The 19,147-nt window shown below is 41.5% G+C and overlaps 1 protein-coding gene across 1 annotated transcript; it reads right to left on the bottom strand.

The window, feature by feature from the left end:
• Positions 1 to 222: 222 nt before the first annotated feature.
• On the bottom strand, positions 223 to 3,530 carry fzd10 (frizzled class receptor 10). The gene has a single exon (XM_086174221.1). The coding sequence runs from the start codon at positions 2,709 to 2,711 to the stop codon at positions 960 to 962; it is 1,752 nt and encodes a 583-aa protein (XP_086030347.1). The 5' UTR covers positions 2,712 to 3,530; the 3' UTR covers positions 223 to 959.
• Between the last annotated feature and the right edge of the window lie 15,617 nt (positions 3,531 to 19,147).

Genomic DNA, 19,147 nt, shown 5'->3' with positions numbered 1-19,147 from the left:
GGTCATCTGCAAAGGGAATTTGAACCGCGGTAGATTTGACATGTTTCTGTCATGCATACTTTATGATAGTTGAAGCTTTCCTTTTCGACGGATGGAAAACTAAAATCACCTGTCATGCCATTAAATTGATTTTTAAGGTGAATTTCTCCAAGCGCTACAGGGTTAAAATTCAGGGGAGATTCACCCCAGCTGGGTAGGGAGGACATATGACAAAACACAGCTGCAGCACAATATGAACTTTATAAACATTTAAAACTATAACGTTTTATTATTTATTCTATAAAATCTGAAGTTTTAGAAATATTCACAAACATTCCCTTGTGCTATAAAACAGCAAAGAACAAAAACCATGTATACAAATAACATTTCCATATTGAGTGCTTGATTAATTTATGGCATGGATTTGCCTCTCAACTGGGCAGTTCATAAGGACTTGGGCGCTTTTCAACAGCTGCTCTCCTTCCCTTCCAAACATATATGACACTGCTTCTATGAAAAAGCCTTCATATACAACTCTCATCTCTCTATTTGCCTCCATTGTTCTATAGGGTCCACTCATTGCTTTGAATCTAGCACACACAGTAAAAGTGTCTTTTTATCCTGTAAGGAAAACATATATTGCACATTATTCAAGTAACCCGTGGCACACCCAAATGGTTTATTCATCTCTTAGTCAATGAAACAATACGATTTTTTTCTTACCGTGTTTCATAATGGGATCACTGAATCAAGTTTGTTTGTTTTTTGTGTGTGTGTGTCCCCACCCCCAAAGGCAGCTGTTGTTGCACGAGATGGCTCAAGATACAAACGAATAAGCAAACAAAAACATATTGCATTATCCTCTATGCAATTTGCATAAATAAAACATGAATCTTGTTTCATGGCACTCTTGATTACAATGTCTCATTCAGGTAAGGGCTTTACAAGTATTTTCTGCGGTTTATACAAAGACAGGTAGCTCACAGACATGTGGGAGGGGGCCGTGTAGGCTCATACTTAGTACTGTTCCCTTTCAGAGATGGGTGAGGTTTGATGTAAGGCCTGCTGCTAGTGAACACGCTGGCAGCCTTCCTCCTTGTTCTCTTCTTTAGCTTCCGGCTGAACACATTCTGCCACGACTGCAGGGTCTTTGAGGTCCAGATCCACATGCCGCTAGTGATGCCCACCACCAACAGCATGAAAATCTTAACCATGAAGATTTCAATAGCAGGTATGGAGGTCTTCATAACACACCCATCTGACTCCGGTCCATGACTGTCCACACATTTCTGCTCCCCGGCCAGGATGTGCCAGTAGTCCATGTTGAGGCGCTCGTAGAAATAGCAAGCGATCACGCAGGTAGCGGGGACAGTGTAGAGTACGGAGAAGACCCCGATGCGGACCATCAGCTTCTCGAGCTTGTCTGTGTTTTCTCCCTCTGTCTTCATGATCTTCCGGATGTGGAAGAGGGCAACAAAGCCAGACAGAAGGAAAGAAGTACCAGTAATAAGGTAGCAGGAGAGGGGAATGAGCACAAAGCCTGTGAGAGCTTTGACGTCCATGCTGCCCACGTAGCAAACACCTGTCAGCTCATCCCCAGCCACCTTCCTCATGACCAGGATCATGATAGTTTTTACAGCTGGGATGGCCCAAGCCGCCAAGTGGAAGTAGCTGCTGTTGGCCTCGATGGCTTCATGACCCCACTTCTTCCCTGCTGCCAGAAACCATGTAAGGGTTAGGATAACCCACCAGAGGGAGCTGGCCATGCCAAAATAATACAGGATGAGGAACACAATAGTACAGCCGGTGCTCTCCAGACCCTCTTGGATGATATACTGGACGCCATTGTCTCTGTCGCAGGCTATTCTGTCTGCTCCCACGAAAAGTCGGATGAGGTAGCCCACAGAGTAAACACAGTAAGACATGGAAAGGAAGATGATTGGCCTCTCTGGGTATTTGAAGCGCTGCGGATCAATGAGAAATGTGAGCACTGTGAAGGCACTGGAGACAAAGCAGAGGATGGACCAGATGGCCATCCACACCAGGGAGAACTGCTTGTCTCCTTGACTCCAGTAAACATCCATTTTCGGATAGCATTTGGGGGCGCACGATGCACTTTTCTCCACGTAGTGGAACTTGCCAGGGTTACTGCATGTCTGCTTGCTGCTGCTGTCTTTAAGGTGCAGGTCCTGCCCACTCAAGGGTCGCTGTGGCCTGAAATCTGGAGGCTGGGTCAGGGAAACTTTGGGAGGCTCATCCGAGCCGTTGTTCGGCGCCTCCATGCAGAGGTTGTTGGGGTCGTTCTTGGTCGGGAGCTGAGAACAGTCCAGGGAATCCGGCCAGGGGAAGTTGAATTGTTCCAAGATCGGCGAACATTTAAGTTTCACCTGCTCGCACATTACTCTGCATGCTGGGATGGGGTTGGACACCTGCTCGGTGCACATGGGCGCGTACAGCGAACACAGGAAAAATTTAAGATGACTGTGACAGCCGTACTGGATCAGCGTCGCGAATTCTTGCAGCTTCATGGCTGCCTCCTTTTGGTCGTCATGACCCATGAGATTTGGCATACGGGTCATGTTGTAGCCAATGTCCTTACACAGGGGGATGTTGATGTGTTGACATCTCCCCTCTCCTGACCAGTCAGGATCTATTGAGCTGATTGCTGAACCTTCATTGCTCCGCAGAACAAGAAGCACACAGATGAGGCTCAATTTAATGGCAAAGCACATCGTTCCTTCTGGTTTTAAACAGAATGTAGAGCAAATGTATGTCACTCTCACTACTTTAAATCATTAGAAAGTCTGTAATGAGTCCGGGGTGAGAAAACTCACAGTGCTATCTGTTGCAAGACCATAATTTTCTTAATTCAAATGCAAAGGGTAGAAACATAAATCCCGCGATGGTGGGAAAATGTGGTCTTGCCTTGCAGTGCCTTTCCGGTCCATGCTTTTAAGCGCTCCGTGTGCGCTTGAGGGGTTCGCGCTTGTTAAGCCGATGGAGCTGCGCATATCCAGTAATGTGGACAACGTCTTTGGCTTCCTTTTTCCCTTCTTCTTCTCCTTTAAAAAAAATGTTAGGGGGGTGGAGGGGGGGAACGCTCACTTATACGTCCTCGCGTTTCATTTCACTTTCCTGGGGCTTCCGGTCGTGCGGCGCTCCAATTCCAGCCCGGTAAGTTGGAGAAACACGGATCCACTCTCGGCGGGGGTTGTTTGCACCCAGGATCCCGAATCTATCGCTCGAACATATATCTACGGAGAGATATATAACATAAAGATCCTCAAACACCACTGCCCGGAAGAACTCACGAAGCTGCTCCTTCGGCTCCGGTGCTGTTGACGCGTTTGGTGGCAGCGCTCGTCTGAGCCGGTCTGAGCCTCCGTCCCGATCTAACCTGCCAAAAGATCCGCCTTCAAAGACAGCTACTTTGCATAAGAAAGATGACACTGACACGCGGATTATTTTCTAATCGTGCGGAACAGCTTGTTCATTACTGCGTTTTCAAAGGCCCACAGCAAACGTCCCACTCTCTGTTTCTATGTGCTGAACCACAAACTTGGGCTTTTGCAAAACACAGACACGTTTTATGAGAATCCCACCTTGTTGCGCAATATGGCTCAAAGGCGCGCTGAATCAGAGGCGCACAAAAAAATGACAAGTCTCAGTCACAGCAGTGCTTTACATATTAGATGAGACAGAAATAGTTTATTATAATTCATGGATTATTTTCCCATCCAAAAAGCTCGCAAAGACAAGCTGCACCGTCTTTTCTGTTCTTGGGTAAAATCGTGATTCCGTCCAAGTCGAAAACGCTTCAAATCATTTCAGTTATTCTGCCTACAGACACACTGAGTGAATCTATCCCAAAATAATTAACTTCACTGGCTTTTGCATTCTAAATCATGAAGGTTGTAGAAAAAAAGAGCTGCTCCTCAGTGAAGGACAACTTCCTATCGACTTACTACAGTCATCTTTTATGACTGGGAAGAAAAATAGGCTGATTATTGATTAGAACAGGTAGTGCTAAATTCAAAAATTCCCCCAGTTATAAAATATGGCTGTATTTTATAACACTCATTGTTGTTGAATTTTGACACTTGGAATCTATTTTTGTGCGCAGGTGTATTTTAGGAGCTGAGGATAACAACACCTTGCTCTAATATCCTGCCTTTGTCAAAGAAGGAAGTAATTCAACCATAAACAAGACGGCTGATTTTTCTTTTTTCAAATTACTGCCCAAAGTGCTGACACTGTACCACTGTGCAGCCGGGGACTTTTCTGTCAAAAACTGCAGACATTTATTCTCAATTGTTTCAGTATTCCGCTATTTCTTCTCAGTCATGTTTGTTTTCAGTGCAACGCTTAAAGCCACAAATGAACCGTCACAACCAAACCTTCAGACTTGGCCCACTTCACTGATGTTTGATCTGTCATGAGAATGCAGACTATACTCATTTGATTTAACTCTTCATCCTTGAAAGTTTAAGGCGCATTTTGAATCATGGGCAACTTTTGCATGCCCCTTACACGAACCTTTTATTTAAGTTATTCTTTTTAAAACGAGATGACAAACTGATCTTTTCCCACAGAAGCCTTTTAGACAAGAAACAGAAGGGCAGAACAATTGTTCCCAAGAACCCTCATTAATGTTATAAAAAACAACTGTTCAGTGCTATTTCATAGTCACAGCAGTCGAAAAAAGCTTCATATGGAATGTTAAGATATTCCTTTTTGCATTATTTACACCTTTAATTTTGGTATCAAGTTTTGTTATTATTTATCATAGAAAAGAATTCTACCTCTGAAGTTAGATGACAAAAAATTCATTCAGATTTCAGAGTTTAGCATCCAATGGTTATTGATGTCATCAAATAGAATTAATCAAGAACTAGCCTTATGCTCTGATTAAAAAGGTACTAAAAGCGTCAGTGGTAATGACTGTATGTGTTTGTTCTTTGAGATTATGTTATGAGTCTGTTTGTTTGTTTTCCCAATTTGTAGGTTTCCTGTGGTTGCTCCTTGTATACTCCCTAAGAGTGCAAGGTTATGGGAACCAACAATTTTCCTCTAGTATGGTGTTTATGTGCATATGTGTGTGCATGCATGGGTGTGTGTGTCTGTGTGTGTGCATGCATGTGTGTGATTCCTTGATGCCCACCCGGCCTCTCACCAGCCATTTTTGACCTGACATAAAAGTTGTGGCCCAGAGTAAATAGATGCCTGTTTAAAACTTTAGTTTCAAACTACACAGTGACCGCAGTGAGGAGACCTACATAAGACATGGCAGCACCAAAGCAAACAAACGCTTTAATGAACAGAATTAAGTAAACACATTGATATCCATATTAAAAGGTCTGAATAAAAATGACCATTGTCACATTATATCATGTGAACCTTCTTTAGGAGGACATTTTTACATGGTCTGCTTGGAGAAGTCACAGACCTCACTCATGTTACCTTGTAAAAACATTGTTGCAAATGTATGCTCTTGACAGACCATAGTCTTCAACAGCTATTAAATACAGATAAAGAACGAATGTGGAAAACTACCGGGAAAAGTGCAGGGAATCTCAAAAAATAGAAGGGTAACAGAAAATTATCAAAGACTGATCATGTGTAAACACCAGGGCTTTTAATACATTTTATGTACACTATTATGAAGAGATATTTCTGAAATGTCTCCCCCGTACCGATGACAATCAAAATCAGGAAACTTTATTTGACCTTGAGGGGCAATTGGAGAAGCCTGGCATCAGTATGCATAGATGGTTTAAGCACAGTATATCATACCGGTGACATTTCAGCTGTCTTCATTGTGTGTTGTGTGTGTGTGTGTGTGTGTGTGTGTGTGTGTGTGTGTGTGTGTGTGTGTGTGTGTGTGTGTGTGTATGTGTGTGTGTGTGTGTGTGTGTGTATGTGTGTGTGTGTGTGTGGGGTGGCAGGAGCATGAATAAAGGATATGAATACACTTATAAACACAATACCCACCTCTTATGCGGCACATACACAGTGCTACACAGATTTTTGTAATCCAGTTTTTACTATTGAAAAGATCTAGACTTGAACAATCCTGATTTTAATTGTTTTATTTTTAAAAATCATCTGAGTGTCTATCAAGTGTAAGCAGTCGGACTCAAGTTTTTTTTTTGCAGACTTCTATAAAGGCAGCTATTCTGTTTTTCGGTTTGCCTATGTGGGATTAGAATAACTATTATATTGAAATTCAGATATTCCAATGATAATAAGGGCAAGATATGTCAACGGTATATATATCATCTGACCCCTTGTAAAGACCGAGACAACAGCTGACATGCCTGTTTCAGCCACCCTTCCTCTCCACTAGACTCTTATTATGTAGCTGATGCATAGAGGTAGAACAAAAAGAGATGACAGCTTCAATGTAAATAGGAACCATGTAATATCAATGCAGTTTCAGGTCCGGGGCAGTTCTGCTCTCCATTTACTGATCTTGTGTCTTTCAGGGAAATCTGTCTGACATGTTCTAAAGCAAATATCTGCCCTTATTATCTCTGCCTTTGGTGTAATGAAACTGACAAGATAACATTGTGGCCCAGTCTAATAAGAAGACACAGTCTGCTGGTTTGTTGTAATGAGTCACCTTTGTTCTTTTCTCGCTCATGTCTTTCCTCCTGGCTCCCTCTCTTTCATGGTTGTTTTGCTGGTCATGATGATATCTCTTTGAAAATGAGAAGAAAAGGGGAGGGATCAAGCCTGCTCAGTATTTAGCATCTGTAGCCTCAGCTGCAAAAGGTCTTTTATGATTTTGTTCCCCCTCTGTCTCACCCACTTCTTCATATACAACCCCCGCCTATAGCTGTTTCCCAATCACACATGTGCATGACACACACGCACAGGCACGCACGCACACACAGGCACATGCACACACATGCACAAAGAGAAACTTTATCTCATCTTTGTAACCACAACAGTGCACAGAAGAAAAGCAGCGCAACTCCATCTTTGAGAAATCAGCAACTGTGAGATAATTCTGTAACTAATAAAGTGAAAAGGAGGAGGCTTTGATGGCTGAAGCTGAAAAGATATTTTATTTTTTTTGTGTGTGGGATTTGAGATGTGTGATTCTATGGAGCGAGCTCGCTCCCCTGCTGCTAGGCTCTGGCTGGAAGCTGGCCCCCCTCCGGCTAATGTTATGGAGAATCGGAGGAATTTTATGGCTGTCTTTTCCCTCAGCCCCCTTTTTTCTTTTGTTCCCCTTTGAAGAATGACTTTAGACATTTTATTTACATATTTAACCATGGATGAAAGAAATGAAGGGCGAGGATGCAAAGCTGCTTGGGTTCTTAAGGGAATTTTGATCAGTAAAATTGAGTTGAAGCTAATACATTTTTGTTTGCCTTGCTTGAAATCAGACTGATATCAAACCCACCATCTTGAGGGTGACATTTCTGAAATTGGCGTCATCATTCATTCCAAGCGAAACATGATCTGCTCAACTGCATATACACCAAGTGCAATCATGCTATTTCTTTTAACTGTGGTGGTTATGACTTGCCCACTGCTTCAGAATGTGAGGTATGCTATTAGAGAAACAGGGGACATTTTAGACATGTTTGGCATTGTTGTCTGCATTGAAAGGGCATGTTGATTAAACGTACGGGTGGGGTAGGGCTATAATCTTCTTAACCAAGGCCCTCCTCTTCCCTTTCATAGGGCACAATGAGAAGAAACAACACACTCGGTTGGAGGTGAGACTATTTGTCCACATGCCCTGCACATTGTCCGAGGATCCTGTTCTCCCTCATGATCACACATTCAGTGTTTAGCTCTGGATGATCCTAATTATTAACATAATCTGTTATTTTCTCCTCTATTATCACTCAACAATTCATGAAGAACCTATTGCAATAATTGTATTATTATTATTATTATTATTATTATTCAATAATACAATATACACATATGGTTTCTATATTATAATTAATATATATTATTAGCATAATCAATAGCACAATTATTATTATTATCTTTATTATTCAAGGACTAAACGATTTGAGGAAATTGTATTTATAGTTATACCTGCACACTTTACAGTATTTTGAAATTTGTACCCATTTGTATTAGTTATTATTATCATTATTTTCTTCTTCTTCTTCTTCTTCTTCTTCTTATTATTATTATTATTATTATTATTATTATTATTAGCATTAGCATTATTATTATTATGGTCTGATTCACACTTGATAAATGTTTTGAATGCTTGATCATCAAGGCAAATTTGGTCTTACCCCAAATCTGGTTAAACAACTTGAAGTAACAATTGAGTTTAATATTACACAGGGTATATCTTAGTCTTTTTTGAAATGCTAGCGCTTTAATAAGAAACGTACTCTCATTAATTTGAGTAAGTTATAGTAAAGGGTCAGACATTTTGAGGAAACGCATATGAATCAAGCAATTAATTATTGAAGATGCCTGTCAACATCAAAGCCTGCAGTATTCTTTGCTCATATGGTTTAAATAGTTCAATAAAGTAACTTATTAATGAGGACTAATTTGTTTCACTCTTTAATCCATTAAAATCTGCTTTGTTTCAGCCCGTTATTATAAAAAGGGTCTCCTCTGACCTCGTTCAATGTGCATCAAGGTGGATGAGAGGAGTTCACTGCATTATTGTAATACTCTCAGTGTTATATAGAAGATTGGTGTTATTATAGCAATAGTAAGCTTTTGTAAGACTGGGTGGCTGTCAGCAAACCTGCAGTGAACACTGTTTGCTGTAATTTGTTTGCCTTCAAGCTCAAGTACATTTAATTCAAGGCAATGTTAGCTTACTGGGGTTTTCCTCATCTGCTCTTCCGTGTGATGGTCCATTCAAGGCAACGACACGAGGGGAAGATGATGTGTGGAGGAGGGTGTTCATGTGTGCGTGTTTATGTGTGTTTGTAATTGTGTGTATGTCTCTACAGTCACAGTCAACTTGTTTCCAAATTGTCAAAAATATATATATTTTTTTGTTAATTAAAGGGATCCCAACAGACCCAGTGGAGAAAGAATGCGTTCAAGCATTACTTGACTTTTCCTCTGTGCTGTTAGAAATAAGAGAGTGATTACTTGGCTTTGGAGATAAAGAATGTGGGTGAAAAGGAAAAACAGGAATGTAAACATTTTATTGGCTGCACCGGTGAAGGACACTGATGGCAATATTATTACTCCGGGGCCTTGTGGGAGCACTTGAGTGTGAATTGCTAATCAGGAAGGCCTTCCCTGATCTAATCCCTCTTTGAGTGGTCGGCTGGAATCAGCGCGTCTGGGGAGACTCCCCACTGCTTCTGGCTCTGGAGGCGCCATTCAACAGTGCAGCCCTCCTGTCCCATTCCCACAGTCCCCTCACACTGTGCAGCGTAGCCATGCATGTGCACACACACATGCATGTGCACACACCCACACAGTACACACACATCCTCCTCTAACCAAATTAGATTAGACCCTTCCCTTTCTCTCCCACAAGTCGTTGGTCTTTTCTCTGCCCAGCCATTTATCCTACCCTTTTGTCTCTGCTTTATAAAAGAGAAAAAAATTCCCAAACATCTCATCAGAACGCACTCGTCTTGAAAAAAAGGATGAAGGGAAGGGCAACTTTTGCAGACATTAGGTGATACAATATTATCACCGACCCTTTGGTGTGTCAGTTTTAATGATGTGCAGAGAGCGGCAGAGAAGGGAGAACAACACCAGCTGTGCATAATGTCAACCTGTTACCCCACAACAACATGAAGTCATTTCAGACAGCAACACGAAGGATCTGTCTAATGTGCCCCCTCGCTAACATTGTCCAACATTTGCTCTGGTTGCCTGTAAATTTCCCTGACTAAATAGATAAAGGGAATTCAGCCAACTGCCTGCATGGGATGTGGACCAGAGTGTCTTAGTCCTGTAGTATTAGTTGTTTTGATTCCTTACATCTTAATTCATTGTAAACCAGCAATGGATACTGACACATAGGAGCAAAATAAAGACTGAAAGGGTCTTTTGTGAGAAAACCCTTGTGGAAGCTTTTTCCTTTTGGTTCAATGTGAAGCCAAACTATCCCAAAAGCAACAAATTGAGATCAAAGAGAAATTTAAGCTGACTCATTCAAAGTAAGATAAAAAATATTTGAGCCTGCAGCAATATTTTCCCTACTGATTTCCTCCTTTCCTTGCACTACTTGGGACTGTATTGGCTGTGCTGTGCTAAGCACCAGCATAGGAGACTGTGAGGCTGCTGTGGGGAGTGAGGAAATCGTCAATGATAAAGACAGAACAACACTGTCGTTATGATTTGGGATACACGAATTTCAATCGGCATTGCTGAACAAATCGGTTTTCACTTTGAATTAAGTTAAGTAGAAGAATAACAAGAAAATCTAATGGCAAGTAGAAGAATAATGAGAAAATCTAATGGCAAGTAGAAGAATAATGGGAAAGTTCTATGGCAAGCATGGACGTGACAGGAAACACGAGCATGGAAATGGCATTGATTTGCTCTGTTATGAGCTGGGATTTTTTTGGTGATAAAAATGAGGTGCATCTCTTGGGTTTGTCATTGTGTTCTCATCCTGTGCTTGGGACTTCTTCTTAAGGAACCACATGAAGATGCCATCTCTCAGAAGTTTATTTAACAGTACATTTGCAATTTTTTGGATTTGCATTTCTTGTATTCTTTCATGTTCTGTCCTCACAAAAACAATCGAACAACAGATCACATTTTCTCCATACTACATAGTAGATAACATGACATTGGAAAGTCGTCACCCTTAATCACACAAAGCACGCTTGAACATTACACTTCAGGAAACATGGAACAGCAAACAGCATAGTCTTTGTAATATTAAACTGAAATCAAGATAATTATGGGTATTTACTGTTGCACTGCTCATCCTGCAGGTTGTTGGCAAGGTATGAAAGAATGAATGAAGGTCCAGGTGTGGGATTCAGAACTTTGTTTGAGGTCCTTCAAAAGCCTAACAGTGAAACCTGAACAGGTATGTAGACAAGCTGGAACAATCAGTGTCTGCAGACACCACAAACCAAGGGTTTTTCTGTCTGTGATGTAATTCCCCTCTTGTTGGATCGTTACACATTCTTGCATATCAGTACTTTCGGAACAATCAACCATAGTTATAAAAAAGTTGAAGGAAAACCCAAAATGTCTGTCGGCACTAGAGGCATCAACAGTGAAAAACAAGAACTTTCTTTGTTTTCCGCATCTTGCTACATGAGTGATTGGATTTGCCCATCTCTCCTGCTCCCATCATCTCTCTCTTGTGAGGTGTAACACCTGGGCAAGCTGAAAGGAACATGAATCAAGCTGAGGAAAATGTCTTTTAATCTGTTTCAGATATTGTTTCATAGCTGTGAGCAGTCTTACCTCATCCACAAAGTTTCCTCCTTTAACAGAGGGATCACTGTATCTGTAGGCATTCCTTTGGCTCAAATATCAAAACAGCACTAAATAGCCTGTCATTCTCCCTCTCCAGAACATAGACATTACTATGTGGTTAAGCATGTGTTCATTTATGGGGGGGTGAATCACACCCTCAAATGGTATTCATGTAAAGGTATGTGTAACGTAAAAAACAAACTAATTTGGGTTTTGAAATGTGCACGTATGTATGTGTGCACACACATACATACATTTTATTCTTGAATAAAACATATGTGTTGACATATGTATACTATTTCAGACATAAAGGAAGGTGATGGAAGATTTTTTAAAAATGTGGTTCTATTCATTTTCATCCTTGACTTAGGAGACATCTGTTGGTAACGCAGTTATGGGATGTACTAGTGGCCTTAAATCCCTCTTCAATTTGCATTGTAAGGGCATGTTTTACTTTTTACATGTGTGGTGTTAAGGAGGTGTCCTCATTACTGATATCAAACTTTACCTCACATCAGTGCTTTCCAAGGGATGAATTGACAAATTTGTGACACAAAAAAGAAGTAGCAGCAGTGACAATCAGCCATAACTTTTGCGGTTTGACGTGCAAGTTTGCATTCACACACTCACATGAGAGAGAGAGAGCGAGAAAGAAAGACAGAGAGAGAGAGAGAGAGAGAGAGAGAGATATCACCAACAAGAATATTGTGGAAACCTGTGAGATGTAAGATGGTGATGAGACACATCAGTCTGCGGATCTGAGAGCTGTTTTGTTGGTGATGGTTTTCTTGAGAAGCCAGTGAATTACTTTTTCAGTCGAGGTGAGACAGACACTCATGACTTGACCTCTTAAGCTTGTACTTATGGGTTATACAATACCTTGGGGTGTTTCGTGGACATAACTATCACACTTGGAGCAATTGAACAAAACAGGTTTCCAGTCAGACTGAAAAATGCTTTTTTTTAGGTATGTTTACGTGAAATTTGGAGAACATTGCTGTAGTAGAAATAAAAATTGCTAAAGGAACAAGTTCACTGTGTTTAATAGTTACATATAACAATAACATGTAATGTATGAATAACAAGGCAGACATGCAAAATAACATTTGCATATTTGAGAATTCTAACTAAGTGTTTTTACTGTCAAGCATCAACTTTGCTGATTATGGAAAGGAAGTGTTTGATAAGATACAACTGCCAAAAAGGCTTAGTGTTAAGTTTACAGTATTAAGTTCCTCCATTTAAAACAATACAGTTTCAATACAAATTTAAAAGGTCAAATATGTTTTACAAATCATTAATACATTGGAAACATTTATAAGATTGTAATTACTTGTAACAAAATAACCACCTCAATAACCACATTTATCTTAACCAATGCAGAGCAGTCGCATTTTATTTCAATAATTTCTCATGAATACATATTGTAAGCAAAGAGGAGGAAACAACAGTCACTTGACTTAATGGCAGATAGAAGTCATATCAAAGTAGCAATAATAACATACAAAAAAAGTCAACAAAAGGCTGATCAAATCGAAACCTGTTAAATACTCCCCTGCTACACACACACACACGCACACACACACACACACACACACACACACACACACACACACACACACACACACACACACACACACACACACACGCACACAACCAGAACACTACACTGAAGTTCAAACAGGTCATACAGAGTGAAAGTCAACACCAACTCAGCTGGTGTTGTCTTTGAGCTGAAACAACCTTGTTGATGCTTCTTCCAGTCCTCAGGTCTTTGTCTTTGTGATCACCGAAATCCTTGTCCCCCATCCTCTGGATATCACTGTAAAGAGCAGAACATGCTGTCAACACCGTGACCTTTTGGGTCTTGAAAAGCAACTGTTGTCTCCTTACTTTTCAGTGTCCTCAGTGTTTCATCCCACCCTCTCACCTCCTCCACGTTTGAAAAACTGGCTGGCATTTCATGTTCAGGACGTTTCCATTTGCACCTTTTGGTGATCCCTTTCATCTAGCCAACACAATTCCTGAGTTCTGACTGTGGCTGTTCACCCACAAGTGTGAAGGCATATGGACAAACGTCAGTAAAGATCCCATCAGTCCTCACTCTTGGATACTACGTGTTACTTCAGTTTTTAAGGCTATTTGTTTTTTTGACACTTGACTTAGGGTTTTCCCTGGTCAAAGTATTTCCTTACCACAGGCATATGAAAGACAAACACAAACCCTTCATTGATATTTCCCGCCTATTAATTGCGTAAGTGATAAGCGGTGGTTCTGTTGCATTACCCCTATATAGTGTGTTTATATATTGTAATTGCTTGACTTTTTGGTCTTTCAGACTAAAACAGTTTCTCCTTCATGTTAATTCATGTTTTATTTTATTTTAAACCTCAGCCTGCTTGCTGGGTCATTATTGTAAATTCAAATGAACCCACTTACTGACATTGGAAACTAATTCATGATACTTTCTGGTGAACCAAACATACCTGGTTCTTACTGTTCATTTTATTTTGTGACTGTAAAAGTGCTCCCAGCTTGATAAACTGACATTTCATTGTCACTTCAATCGACATGTGTTTTATCCGGTAACATGTTGCAGAATTCCCACTTTAAGAGACTGATCATCTACTCTTCTCCTCCTTTTGCCACTTCTCTATCTTCCCCTTGCTTTTTAAGGGATGCAAATGGAATAGTTAGTCTAAACTTAATTCAATGTCCCTTTTTGGCCAGTCATTTTTATGCTGGTTGTGAGTTAAATCAGCTATATAAGCAACTGAAAAACCATTTACATTTAATGTTATCAACTAATGCAAATGATCAAATTAACACAATGGTCACCTTTTTGTCTCCAAATAATTTAAAAAGTTTTCAATTTTATGTTTAATTACAAAGGTATTATTTACAGTCTGTAAACAATCTTGGTTAAGTAGATTCACTGCTAATATTCGCTTCATTGAAGAGCATGTGTTGAAAAACACAAGCTGTGGACACATGTGGAATGTTATGGTGATCTTCATCATTTGGTGCCCCGCCCAAATTGCCTCTTGCCTCCTGCCTGGTGGGTCCATCCATCCATCCATCCATCCATCCATCCATCCATCCATCCATCCATCCATCCATCCATCCATTATCTTTACTGCTCATCCTGCACTCAGGGTCACGGGGGAACTGGAGCCTATTCCAGATGACACTGCACGAGAAGTAAGATACTTCCTGGACCGGCAGTTGCCAGTTCATTTGCAAGGCCACATATATAGGCAAACAGCCACTCACTTTCTCATTCATACTGCTGGCCAATTGATTCTCAAATTGATCTGCTGCATATTTGTGACTGTGGGAAGGAACCGGAGTATCCAGAGGAAACCCGTACAAACACATGTAAACCCCACACAGAAAGGCCCCCCGTAGGAATTGAATCAGGCAGACGTGCAAATCACTGCGCAGCCATGCTGCTGCTCAAAGCCAAATATGGCTAATTCAATGGCATGGCTGGCAATAAATAATACTGAACTCCAATGTTCATCCTATTTTGTCATAAACATTTGATTTTTGACAAACTCATGTTGTGTCAACCATATAAATAGCTCACCTATAGAAATGTTTACACCAGGTCTCTGCTAAATAAAATTGGCTTCAACCAATGAGTTTCTTTTGCCAGATAATTTATCTTTCCATATTGGCATCCAATAAATCCAACCATTGAAATGATTAATCAAGATCTCATTGCATACGAAGGGACACGCTTCAAATGATGGGGGTAAACAATTAATGGCATCCTGTTTATTTGATGTGATTGTACTGGGTTGGTTCCCATATGCCTCATGGGAGGAAGTGGCGTCCCGGGTGCAGATGCTGTTTGTCAGAAGTCAGGATGGTGAAGCAGGGAGCCAGTGTGCAGTGTTAGGAGATTCAAGCAAACTGAAATAGAACAATAACTCTTCCAAGTCTGGATCCCATTTCATAGGGTGCAATACCTAGTTTGTGCCACTTCTCCATACACATAAAAGACAAGCCATGCAACAACCAGGTTATGCACTGTACACATTTGTGATATTTTGGTTCTATTTGTTTTGAAATATGCTGGGGAATACACTAGCTTTTGCAAAGTATCAACCAATTGGCTCACTGTAAAGTATTTTTGATGGAGACGTAATCATTTAGTTATACTCCATAATTTAATGGACTATAAACGTAGAGTATATTTATGATTAACTGCTGCATCTCAGACTTTTAAATGATGGCCTTTGGACAGTTTGCTCCAACGTCATTTTGTATTTTGCATCACATTATAAATAAGATTAAATCCTACACTTTCAACTGAAGCAGTAGAGCAGTTAGAGAGTTTAATTAGTGCTGTCCTTATTATGAAGGCCCCCCTGGTGGCGTTGTGGCTGAAGGGGTCTCCTGTCCCATTTATTATCACTTTTTGATCTTACTTTATGGTCCCAGATGTTGGCAGAGGGGTGCAATCTAACACAAAAGACAGTTCAGTGCTGTGACGGATTGCCTCTCCAGTAAAGTGCTGCTAAAACAGCAAACATGAGGCAACAGTAGGCCGGCACAGTAATAACAAGGGTTTGAGCCCATGGCAACCTGTACATATTGGTCAAGAACAGCCTGAGGTTTTATTGTTATGCAAGCGATACTGCCCATTTTGATTTTTTGGGGCACGGAACGAAAGCATATCCGTACGAAGTCATCAACAAAACAATTTCACAAGTTCTGCAATAACTAGTCTAAGGCTTATGCAGTCATAACTCAACTTTTTTCCTCATGTCCTGACTCTCATACCTATTTCCTGTTTGCAGGTGACACTAGCATCTAGCTGGTTGTCTACCTCTGTAAAGGTTACACTATGTGAATTAATCAGTATGACAAGGGAGAAAGCAGTACAAAAGCTTTTTGTGGGGTGAGATGGCCTCAGCATAGCTGCCCACCACCAATCAGCAGAGATAAAAAAATGGAGTAGAGGGAGCCAGAGGCGGCAAGGGGAGAAGGGCTCCTCTGTAATTACAACATGGTCTTAAAAAGCAAATACCAAGCCCTAGCAACCTCAGCTGAGAGACAGAGAGAAAAGGGGGGTTGGGTTGTTGTACTGGAGGGGAGGGGTGGAAAAAATAGACAGGGAGAGTTAAGAAGCGCCACAGAGAGCGACCCTTCAATGACCTCGGCTCTCCAACAATCGTCCCCTGCCAGCTGGAGCCAGGGTTAGGGGCGAGAGCGAGGGGCCGGGCAGGATCCCCTCCGATTTATGACTGACTATAAGGCCCCCTGAAAGAAACCCAATCACCCAGGATTCCTTCGCAGCATGACTCTAGCTGCACAGAATAGATAGCCCAGGAGAGTGTGGGACTGGGGCTTCAACAGCAGAGCCAATGGCTCACATACACTGACACAGAGGGCCACTTTACTGAAGGCAGGGCCAGTGGGCACCAGCTCTATTATCTATGGCTCTCCACATTGAGCATGATATCATTACACTGCGCCGATGAACCTCGACCGCATTCAACGACTGCCCAAACTCATCCTCTGAACTCTCTTTGTCCGATATATTTCACAACCTGGATTTACATGGACCCGGCTAATTGCTCCGTGTGTCTAATTAGTAGAAATGTAACGGTTATTAAAATTTAACCTGCTATCAATGTAGAGTAGGGAAGAGAGAGGCAGACTGAGAGTAGGGCATGAAAAGAAAGGGAAAAGGCAGCTGTCTTTTAAAGCAGGGTAAGCCGCGCTTGGAGCTACCCCGCTGATCCATTAGCATATCTGAATGATCCTGTTCCTGCACAGCCACCACAACGCTGCAAGGTGGCACATCTGAGAAACGAGCCCTTTGAATGTGCTTGCAAGCTGGGGAAACTCTTATTTTTCAACCTGTTTGAAAATTCAGAGACAACTTGATATTTGAGAAGCCAACAAAAATAAAGGGGGGGGGGGGGAGAGTTTCAGATTTTGTGGAGGACAGAGTTTTACAAGCTTTTTGAAGCTGGATACTTAATAATTCACTTGACGCTACAAGCGGCAGTAGGCATTATGGAAACATGCATGACAGTTTTCATCTCTTATTTGTTGTGAAAGTAAAGTATGTCACAACCTTTGGTTCAGGCTGCAGAAATACTGAGAAAGGGATGTTTCAGAGATCCTCAAAAAAAACGCATATTTGAAAATAGATTTTATTAATTGTGCTCATAAAAATTACAGTCTGAACAAATCTCTAAAACCTTCAGCTCCTCTTCATCGCTTCATATGCTGCTGCAGCGACAGTTTTTGTACTGCGTCATAATGTGCTCCCATCCTGAACCGGATGTCTTCCCTATTGGACAATTTGCAACAAATATTCTTCTTTTCCTTTTGGCTTTTCCCTTCATAGGTCACCAAAGAGAATCAACCTTCTCCATCTAACCCTATTCTTTGTATCCTCCTCTCTCACACCAACTAACTTCATATCCTTTCTCACTACATCCATAAATCTTCTCTTTAGTCTTCCTCTAGACCTCCTGCCTGGCAGCTCCAATTCCAGTATCCGTCCACCAATATATTTACTATCCCTCCTCTGTACATGTCCGAACTATCTCGGTCGGCTTCTCTGACCTTTCAAAACATCTAACATCTGCAGTCGCTCTGATAGACTCATTCCTGATCCTCTCCATCCTGGTCACTCCCAAAGAGAACCTCAACATCTTCATCCCTCCGACTTCCAGCTTTGCCTTCTGTCTTTTGTTGTTGTAACTGTTTCTAGGTCATACAGCATCGCTGGTCTCACCACTGTCTAGCACAACTTTCCTTTCATTCTGACTGACAGTCTTCTATCGCATAGTACCCCTGACACTTTTCTCCACCCATTCCAACCTGCTCGAACCTGTTTCTTTACCTATTTTCCACACTCTCCGTTGCTCTGGACAGTTGACCCTAAGCACTTGAAATCCTCCAACTTCTTGATCTCCACTCCCTGTAGTCTCAGCGATCCAACCGGGCTCCTCTCATTTACACACATATACTGTCTTGCTGCAACTAACCTTCGCTCCTCTCCTTTCCAGAGCATACCTCCACCTCTCTAGATTTTACTCAACCTGTTACCTGCTCTCACTCCAGATCACAAAATCATCTGCAAACATCATGGTCCGTGGAGATTCCTGTCTAACCTCATTTGTCAGCCTGACTTCATCACTACAAACAAGAAGGGGCTCAGAGCTGATCCCTGATGGAGTCCCACCTCAGCCTTGAGCTTCCCTGTTACGCCTATAGCACCCCGTACCACTGTCTCACAGCTTGTATTCATGTCCTGCACCAGTCTAACATACTTCTCTGCCACTCCAGACTTCCTCATACAATTCCAGAGTTCCTCTTGTGGCACCGTTGTATGCTTTTTCTAGGTCTGCAAAAGCGCAATGCAACTCCCTCTGGCCTTCTCTGTACTTCACTATTAGCATTCTGCAGTACTCTAACTTGGCATGAAGCCACACCGCTGTTCACAAATGCTGACCTCTGCTCTCAGTCCAGTTTCCACTACTCTTTCACATAACTTCATTGCATGTCTCATCAACTTTATCCCTGTCATTCTTAAAAATGGTCACCATCACACTTCTTCTCAACTCCTTATGTATCTTCTCACTCTCTAAGATCCTGTTGAATATCTAGCCAGAAACTCTACCGCTGCCTCTCCCAGACACTTCCATACCACCACAGGTATATCATCAGGAGCAATTGGCTCTCCACTTTTCATTCTCTTCAATGCCTTCCTCACTTCACTTTTACTACTCTC

Source organism: Fistularia commersonii, chromosome 26 (assembly GCF_037954325.1).
Source record: "Fistularia commersonii isolate RoL2024-O1a breed Wild chromosome 26, RoL_Fcom_v1.0, whole genome shotgun sequence".
NCBI lineage: Eukaryota > Metazoa > Chordata > Actinopteri > Syngnathiformes > Fistulariidae > Fistularia > Fistularia commersonii.
The sequence above is the reverse complement of the archived record's forward strand: the minus strand, read 5'-3'. Positions and strand labels throughout refer to the sequence as shown.